This window comes from Apium graveolens, chromosome 5, assembly GCF_009905375.1.
Source record: "Apium graveolens cultivar Ventura chromosome 5, ASM990537v1, whole genome shotgun sequence".
In the NCBI taxonomy this organism is placed as follows: domain Eukaryota; kingdom Viridiplantae; phylum Streptophyta; class Magnoliopsida; order Apiales; family Apiaceae; genus Apium; species Apium graveolens.
The window spans coordinates 8,199,231-8,209,781 of record NC_133651.1 but is presented as its reverse complement, the minus strand read 5'-3'; the positions used below and the strand labels follow the sequence as shown (position 1 = coordinate 8,209,781).

Genomic DNA, 10,551 nt, shown 5'->3' with positions numbered 1-10,551 from the left:
ACCAGGTGGCATCGCTGTTAATTCCCAGGTTTGGTTTTCCTCAATAGATTCCATTTCCTGCTTCATTGCTTGCATCCAATTCTGATCAGAAGCTGCTTGCTTGAAATTAGTTGGTTCATCAACTCCCATAAGATACAATTCTTCACTTGTCTCTATTTCTTCTGAAGCATCATAAATCTCTCTGAGAAGCCTAGTCTTCTTTGGCTCTGTGCTATCATCGTAATCTTCACGATTGAGTCGATTGGCAGGTGGTGTCTGAGTAGGTGGTGACTGAACAGATGATGACTGAGCAAGTGGTGACTGAGAAGCGTAACCTTCGTTTTCTTCATTCAAGTCAGAGGAGTAAGTGTCATGTTCAGTACCTTCTTCGTCCTCATTCAAGACTGTGAACTGCTCAGACAATTCTTCTTCACTGTCATTCTCGTTCCATGCCCACGACTTTGTCTCTTCAAATGTTACATCACGACTGCAATGGATACGATTATTTTCAGGGTCATAGAGACGGTAGCCTTTAGTACCTGGTTCTTTTCCAAGGTTGACAACCTTCTTGCTGCGATCTTCCAATTTTTGCATGTTGTTCCCAGGTGTTCTCATGTATGCCAGGCAACCAAACACTCGAACATAACTCAAATTTGGCTTTTGTTCGTACCAAGCTTCGTATGGTGTCTGTCCAGTGAGAGCACGAGTTGGAACTCTATTGAGAATGTATACCGCGTGTCTAACAGCTTCACCCCACAACTTAGTAGGTAGCTTAGCCTCTTTCAAACAGCTCCTGGCCATCTCTACCACCGTCCTGTTTCGACGTTCAACCACGCCGTTTTGCTGTGGCGTATATGGTGTGGTGTATTGTCGTTCTATCCCAGCCTTTTCACAGTATTCCTTGAATTCATTTGAGGTGAATTCACCCCCCCTATCAGTTCTGAACACCCTGATACAACTGCTAGCTCCCTTTTCAACTTGTGCTCGAAAAATCTTAAAGTACTTAAAGGCTTCATCCTTCCTTTTCAGAAAATAAACCCACATATATCGACTATAATCGTCAACCAATAGAAAGAAATACCTGAAGCCCGACGCTGTTTCTGGAGTGATTGGACCACAAAGATCCCCATGAATTAAGTCAAGAGCTTTGTCAGCTTCATAACTTGCCTTGGCTGGAAATTTCTTTCTCGTCTGCTTTGTCATCAGACACCCATCACACACGTTGCTTGGCTGGTTTATCCTTGGCATACCTCTCACCATCTTCTCCTTAGACATCAAGTGCATCGCTTTGTAATTCACGTGTCCGAGACGAACATGCCATAAGCGAGATAGCTGGTCCACTCTAGACATCAAACACTCTCGTTTGCCGGTTTCTATAATTATCTTATATAGACGATTTGGAGAACGTTTCACCTTCATCAAGAGCCGTTCTTGTTCATCATAAATCCACAAAAAATCTCCCTTTATCATTACTCTATTCCCCGTTTCAGACATTTGTCCCAAGCTTATGATATTATTGCATAAACTTGGGATATAGTAAACATCAACTAATGATTTTTCCTCTCCGTTCTTGCACAACATCGTGACAGTCCCTTTGCCCTCAATCTTTACAGTGGAGCCATCTCCGAAATGCACCTGCCCTGTAACACTTTCATCCAGCTCAGTGAATTTCCCTTTAAAGCCTGTCATATGGTTACTCGCACCATTGTCGAGATACCACAAGTTTGAATCCCCTGTCTTTGTTTCATTTCTGGAAAGCATAGATTTCATAAATGTACTCTTGTCTGTGAACAGCACCTTTTGCTCTTCTTTCACACTTTTAGCCAACAACAGGGCTGGCTCGTCGTCTTCTATTTCAGCCATGTTCGCCTCCTGTCTAAAATCTTTATTCTTCTTTGGCTTTCGACAATCCACAGCAATGTGGCCATATATACCACAATTGTAACATTTTACACTCGACTTATCTCGCCCTCCTCGACTTCTAACACCAGATGAACCTTCTTTATTTCTTCTGAGCCATTCTTCTCGTGTCAAAAGTAATTTTCCCTCATTTTTCTCACGTTTGGCCCATTCTGCTTCTGTCAATAATAGATTGCTTTCCTTCGTTTCTGTCTTTCCCTTCACACGTTCTTCGTACGCCTTCAAAGATCCCACAACTTCCTCCATGGTCATGGTTTCAAGATCGCCAAACTGCTCCAAAGTGGATGTAATGTGCAAAAATTTTGCAGGTGCTGCCCTCAGGAATTTTTTCACCGTATATGCTTCGTTCAATTCTTCTCCAAGGGCTCTTATGTTTGTCACGATTCCATTTATTTTCATATGGAAGTCATCGATCGTTTCATCGTCTCCCATGCTTAATGCCTCAAACTGTGACTTCAGTGTTTGTATCCTGGCCTTCTTCACCTTTTCGGCTCCTTGGCAAAGAGTTTTGATTGCCTCCCATGCATCTTTCGCTGTCTCCTTTTCTGCGATAGCCAGAAGAATTTCTTCTGGAATAGCCTGATAGATCATGGCCAGAGCCACCTTATCAGTTTTGTCATCAACTGCACCCTTTGGGTCCTTCTCCTTTGGGTCCTGTGCTTCAATAGCATTCCACACACCTTGTGCCTTCAGATATACCTTCATCTTGAGTGCCCATGCCGTGTAGTTGCTTCTAGCCAACATTGGATAGCTCAAGCCTAACCCCGACTTGCCCTTGTTGCCCTCCATCCTCTTTCACGTCCACCCAGAACTCCCGCTCTGATACCAAGTGTTGACAAATATAAATGAATATATATGTATAACCTGTTTGTATGTTTAGCTGGGAAAGCAATATGCCTGTGAAAGCGTTTTTCTATTATTTATGCAGAATGAAAGTTACAAGGATAATAAAGCAAACGATCACATGAATCGTGGCTACAGAATAGGATCGATCTAAACAGATACTTAACAAACTCCTACAATCAAGCTAACGACCATAGACCTGTTCAGCCTCTACTAATGCATAACAAATAAAACACAAGATAATAAAAGATATGACAAGTTTAAGATTATTCCAACATAAATCAACTACTAATGTTAAGCAAATACTTATTCAAAAACTACTCCTACAAACTCTCCAGGCCATGACACAAGATATAGCAGAACGACTCAGAAAAATAAATAGACAAAGAAGATAACTTCAAGTTTGAATTAACACCCCAACAACACACATCAGCGGATTAGAATGGAATTACGGGTGTGAGATACGAGATATCATATAGGCAAGAAGGAGATTAGATGATTTTCCAAAGACCTCTTCATCAAATGAAAAATCAATTGTAACAAAAGTACTTAATAGCTACATTAACAAAATTAGCTATATTTATATTAGAAACTAAAGTATGATAAATCATCACTTAGATATTTGAGTTTTGATATAATGATGTATCACCCGTACCCCACTATTATATTCACCAATAAATATAAACATACATGATTAAAATTGATAAAGAAAAATAAAAATAATGGCAAAAAGACTTTGCAATCCCATCTCCCATATGGTTAAGGATCAAATTAGCTCAAGTTTCCAAATTATTGAAACAACTCATTGCATTCACAAATGCTCAACAATATAACTAAGCAATAATATGAAAGAAAATTGTATAACTAATATTCTTCAATTACTATGCATTTCTATATCTATGAATACAATTGCTAAAAATCTATATAATCTAAGGATTGTTCATCAAACATCATCATCTTAAAAAATTAATTTTAATATAATGATGTACCATGAACATCCTCAACTATAACACATTTTTATTTACAAATTTAAATATTTTTACACTATCATTATATGAGAGGTCTTCTTACTATCATTCTATACAAGAATACATAAAAAAAGACACTCTATGATTTATAATTTGTGTATGAGGAACATAGATTGTGTATGTATTTATAGTAGAAAACAGGGATATGAAAAAAATAAGTCAATAACATTACCATTGATTTCAAAGTATAACTGGATAACATCAGGAAATACAAATTTCATAAATACTCATTTAATTTGTGATATTGTATACAGCTCAAAAAAATAAAGTACAATTTTTTACTTATATTTATATATAATATAGTTGGACTTTTTTGTTATGACAATAATATGAAAGACACATTTTTTATTAAATAATATGCAATTTTAATTGATGAGAGGTATTTATATATTTAAAAATAAATTATTTGAATACAATGCACAATACACAATATACTTATTTTTTTAATGTTATGTACAATATACTTATTATATGGATTTGATAAACTATAACACATTTTTATTTACAAATTTAAATATTTTTACACTATCATTATATGAGAGGTCTACTTACTATCATTCTATACAAGAATATATAAAAAGAGACACTCTATGATTTATAATTTGTGTATCAGGAACATAGATTGTGTACAGTAGAATACAGGGATATGAAAAAAAATAAGTCAATAACATTACTATTGATTTCAAAGTATAGCTAGTTAACATCAGGAAATACAAATTTCATAAATACTCATTTAATTTGTGATATTGTATACAGCTCAAAAAAATAAAGTACAATTTTTTACTTATATTTATATATAATATAGTTGGACTTTTTTGTTATGACAATAATATGAAAGACACATTTTTTATTAAATAATATACAATTTTAATTGATGAGAGGTATTTATATATTTAAAAATAAATTATTTGAAAACAATGCACAATACACAATATATTTATTTTTTTAACGTTATGTACAATGTAACTTAACAACAGTATAAAACAAACATTTTTAAATATTATGCAATTTTGGATAGTAAGAGATAGTATATCCAAAAATAAATTATTTTAGTAGTAAGGGGCACATTTTTTTTACAAAAACGATCTCGACAAATATTATATAAGTAGTAATATATGAATATGTATATTTGTGGATAATATATTTGTAAAGTGAAACAATGATTTTTAGATTATTAAGATATATGCATACTCATTATTTATTGGTGGTTCACCAAAAGGATATATGAGCTTTTTTGAAACTAGATGTCCATAATGGAAGGGTAAATGACTAATTGTTAATTGGCTCAATATAATATTATTTTAATTTCTTTAAAAATAAATTGAATAGTCCTCTAAGTTTGCAAAGTTTTTTAATTAAAGCTTGAATATATTTTTTTTACGAACAAAATGAAGAATTCATTAAAACATTGAACCCTAGCCGTGACAAACCCGTCAATTGTGAAACAAAAAATGAGATAACCAAATAGCTGTTTTGTTTTCAGATTGTTTAATGCATAGAATATTCAAATTCTTTAATTTAAAAAGTATTACAATGACATCTCGAGTAATTCAACCAACATAAATTCCGAAATTAGTAGTAACATAATTGACCTTCACATAAGCATCATCTTATATCAATTGATATTAGAGCAACAAAAGCCCCTAAAATATGAACACTTTTTTGTTGTGAAAGGTGAGCTTTTGCGATATCCATCACGGTCTCAGATATGATACAAGCCTTACAGATCTCAAAAAATATCATATAAATCCTTTTCAGAGCGGCCGAAACCAGCAACAAAAGACAAAATAACATCTGAATATAAAATACTAACATCCCAAAAAGATGGGCACGACTAACAACCTTGATAACAAGGTACTCGACAAGATCTCACCCAAAAAGACTTAGATCTTTGTTTTATTGAGAAAATGATAGATAAATAAAGAGGATATGGGAGAGCGAAGGGGGGCTTGATCGATCGATGGATGAAGGTTGAAGAATGGAGAAGTGGTGGCTAGAACTCTAGTTTCGGGGGTCGACTCTCAAAACCCTAATCTTATTTTGCGTTAAAGTTTTATGTGTGTAAACTTGAATATCGTTTAATTCTCAATAAATTAAGATTTGAATGTTATTTAATCATATATTTCTGAGCGTGAATCCACAAAATTTAGCCGCATCAAGTCACCAATGCCAAATTTTTTACATAAGTTGTAGACATATGCCTCGAATAAATGGATGGTCTCTAACATTTTCAAGGATTAATAAATCAATTATATTATAACTATTTACTTGTCAAGCTTCTTTAGCTTCTTTACAAGCTATATTTTAGTAATCATTGCCAATTTGTCATTATTTACTTTAAAGATTACCCTGATGAAGCCTTTCATTATTTCTTCTAATAGCTTTTTTATACAACTTATCACATAATTAATATAATATATATTTTACTAATTAGAAAATAAATAAATATATCTGGGTATTAAAGTATGCCCAAGTCTTTTAATGGTCATATATACACGGAAATGGTGATAACTTATGTAAGATTTTATGATGGTATTGTTGTTTAATAATAGAAACTTTCTTGCGATTGTCCAGAGAATACACAAATCAATAATGATACACATCTAGTCTTCAAAACATGTTGGATGCATCTATCATCGAAATCAAAGAACACGATCTTTTAATGTTTGTATGTACAGTTAGAGCATGCTACTGAGTACTTATAAGCGTCCTTGCAAGCACCAGTTTTGTTCGATGTGCATAGGACCATGGAATGCACATGATCCTAAGGTGTGTAATGGTTATTAGGATACTGTGAGGAGAGGAGAATGTGAAGTTGTTAGGCTTAGAGCATCGGTTCACGAATACATCAAGAGATATGCTCAATATTATGAAAGGTGGGCTGTAAATGAAAAGTCAAGAGAGAAAGCATTAGCAGATCTAAGCGAGATATAAAATAAGAAACTTCAGGAACTCGAGAAAAAATATTGCCAGCGAGAACACCTAAGCATTTTTATGGAAACTTGGGAGAAATTTTTTGAATAAAGGTGATTGTTAAAATGGACTTATATTTATTGATATTCTATTCCACCAGAAGCATATATGAAAACAAAACTATTTGAGTAACCACAAGGTGAGGCTGGGGTGGCTTTAGAAAGGCTCCATGATTATGTAGAGAATAAGCTGCTAAAATACTTTAGGGATGAGGTTGGCTCAGAAGAATTTAATAAAAAATTTCGTAAGGAGCTTATAAACTTAACTAAGGTAACTGGAAGATATTTTTCAAACTTTCTAAAAGGATTACAAGAAAAGTGTAATGTTATGGTCACAATCATTTAGGGCAGTACAATATTGACACTGCCAGGCATCTGTCAATTGGACATGCTTTTCTTTTACTAGAGTTTATAAGCTCTTTACAAATTTTTTTATTAAATTCTTCTAAGCTAGCCTCATCCCTAAAGTATTTTAGCAGCTTATTCTCTGCATAATCATGGAGCCTTTCTAAAGCCATCTCAGCCTCAGCTTCTGGTTACTCAAATAGTTTTGGTTTCGTATATGCTTCTGGTGGCATAGAATATCCATAAATATAAGTCCATTTTAACACTAGCCTTTATTCAAAAATCTGCTCCCAAGCTTCGGTAAAAAAACTTAGGTGTTCTCGCTCACAATTTTTTTTCTCGAGTTTCTGAAGTTTCTTATTTTATATCTCGCTTAGATCTGCTAATGCTTTCTCTCTTGACTTTTGATTTAAAGCCCACCTTTCACAATAATAAGTATATCTCTTGATGTATTCGTGAGCCGATGCTCTAAGCCTAACAACTTCACATTCTCCTCTCCTCACAGTCTCCTAATAACCGTTACACGCCTTAGGATCATGTTCATTCCATGGGCCTAGTCATATCTAACAAAACTCGTGCTTGCAAGGATGCTTATAAGTACTCAGTAGTCCAGCTGTACATACAAACATCAAAAGATAGTGTTCTTTTATTTAGATTATATATGCATTTAACATGTTTTGAAGACTAAAGGTGTATCATTATTGATTTATGTATTCTCTCGACAATAACAAGAAAGATTCTATGATTAAACAACAATGCCATCATAAAATCTTACATAAGTTATCACCATTTCCCTGTATATATGACAATTAAAAGACTTGGCCATACTTGTTGGAAGTAATCTAAATGTTTTATTTGTTTTATTGTTTAAATAAATCAGCTGGTCACTAGTATTAGTATTGCAGTAAGAGTAGGACTCCGGAGTTGTTAGGATGTGTAGTCAGGAGAATAAGTCTTGGAGAAAACTAAGGTGTTTAGCCCTGGTTTGTATCTATCAGTTTAGGCTCAGTAGTTTTAGATAAATTTGCTTCAGTTGCATTTGTTTTTAGTTAACTCTCTCAGATTGTAAAACTCATCAGTTATCAATATAGCTGCTTTCATTTCTGTTTAACAATATTGTTTTTGTCTATATTTTACACCTGGTATCAGAGCTTCACTCGATCGCAAGCCACACTTCAAGCAAATGGAGACCAACAAGGGAAAAGAAAGTTCTTTCAGTTTAAGCTACCCAATTCTAACTAAGACAAATTACACAACATGGGCTATGAAAATGCGTGTGTTGATACAGGCCCATGGTGTATGGGATGCGGTTGAACCCAAAGACACAAATGCTGCAATTGAAGACAAGATGGATAAGCGAGCTTTGGCTATTATATATCAGGGGATAGGTGAAGATCTGTTAATGTCAATAGCTGACAAAATGACCTCAAAGACAGCTTGGGAGGCAATAAAAACAGTTCACCTTGGAGCAAACAAAGTTAAAAAGGCGAAAGCTCAAACTCTTAAGGCTGAATTTGAGTCTCTTGTCATGAAAGATACAGAACAGCTAGATGATTTCTGCATGAAGATGAATAGCCTGGTGACCAACATCCGGATGTTATGAGAGAAGGTTGAGGAGACATATATCGTCAAAAAGCTCTTGAGAGCAGTACCTGTGAAGTTTCTTCAAATTGCGTCAGCGATTGAGCAATTTGGAGATTAGGAGAAAATGTCCGTAGAAGAAGTTGTGGGATCCCTCAAGGCACATTAGGAGAGAATATACGGACAGAATGAAGTGAATAACGGCCAACTCATGCTTACTGAAGAGGAGTGGTCATGACATGAAGGCACTGAGACCAAACTGTTGTTTACACGGGATGAATGGTTGAAGCGAGCTAACAAATGAGGAAATTGGGGCAATGGAGATTACCGTAAGGACGGTCGACTGTTTCGTGACAGGAGTAGAGGCAAATGTTTTAACTGCCATAATCACGGATATTTCGCTTCTGAATGCCCTAAGCCAAGGAGAGACAGAGAACAACGAGCTGAGGCATATCTGACTCAAATCACTGATGATGAGCCTGCATTGCTTGTGGCTGAATTCGACAAGATCGACAACAACAGAGGCACTAAACTTAATACGGAGGAGGACAACATGTGGTATCTAGACAATGGTGCCAGCAGTCATATGACTGGGCATCGTGGAAAGTTCAAAGATTTAGACGAAACTGTTATGGGTCAAGTGAAGTTCGGTGACAGGTCTATGATACACATAAAAGGCAGAGGAACTGTGAAGCTTGTGTGTAAAAATGGTGAAGAACGTGAACTGAAAGATGTATAGTATATACCAACCCTCAGAAATAACATAATTAGCCTGGGTCAGTTATCCGAGGAAGGTAATCGAGTTGTTCTTGATGGAAACATATTGTGGGTATACACCGCAGATGGGAAACTCTTAATCAAGGTACAAAGAGGTACGAATAGATTGTACAAGCTATGTGTCAAGGAAGTTCGAGGTGACTGTTTACTATCAATGGTGGAAGATGAGACATGACTTTGGCATCTACGCCTTGGTCACGTCAACTTTCCAGCTATACAACTTATGTCCCGGAAATAAATGGTTTATGGCCTACCCAAGGTGATACAACCAGCAGGAGCATGTAGTGGCTGCCTCATGTCAAAACAATCTCGTAAGCCATTCCCTTCTCACTCTGTTTTTTCTGCGAAGCGTGTTTTAGAATTAATACATGGAGATTTATGTGGCCCTATCACTCCCATAATACCAGCGGGGAATAAATATTTTATGTTGCTAGTTGATGATTTTACTAGAATGATGTGGGTTTACATGCCCAAAGCAAAATCTAAAGCACTGATAGCTTTCAAGGGTTTTAAAGCTCTAGTTGAGAATGGTGTTCCACCAGGAATCCGAGTATTATGGACTGACAATGGAGGAGAGTTCTGCTCAACATAGTTCAATAAATTTTGTGAAGAGATGGGCATTATGAGACAGCACACAACACCATATTCTCCGCAACAGAACGGGGTGGTCGAAAGGCGTAATAGAACATATGGGCAGGAATATGCTAAAAGAGCGGAATGTTCCATCTGAAATGTGGGGAGAAGCAATTAGATACAAAGTTTATGTACTCAACAAATTGCCCACTCGAGCCCTCTCAGAAATCACGCCTCACGAGGCCTGGTATGGTGAAAAACCTCATGTTGATCAGCTTCGTGTGTTTGGGTGCGTAGCTTACATGAAAATTCCAAATGTCTATGTTAAAAAGTTGGACGACAGAAGCAAACGAGTTGTGTACTTCGGTAGAGAACCGGGAACAAAGGCCCATCAGCTGTATGACCCAACCACAGGAGTTATACATGTCAGTCGGGATGTCTGTTTTGAAGAAGAGAAAAGCTGGTCCTGGAATCATAGTGAATTGACAAGTGCCGAAGTAGGAAAGTTCATAGTAGTGGGAATAGAAGATATT

The 10,551-nt window shown here is 35.8% G+C and overlaps 1 protein-coding gene across 1 annotated transcript; it reads left to right on the top strand.

Moving 5' to 3' along the window:
- The first annotated feature begins 8,270 nt into the window (after positions 1-8,270).
- LOC141659750 (uncharacterized) lies at positions 8,271-9,407 on the top strand. The gene is made up of 2 exons (XM_074466679.1): positions 8,271-8,683; positions 9,026-9,407. The coding sequence occupies exons 1-2, from the start codon at positions 8,271-8,273 to the stop codon at positions 9,405-9,407; spliced, it is 795 nt and encodes a 264-aa protein (XP_074322780.1).
- The last annotated feature ends 1,144 nt before the right edge of the window (positions 9,408-10,551 follow it).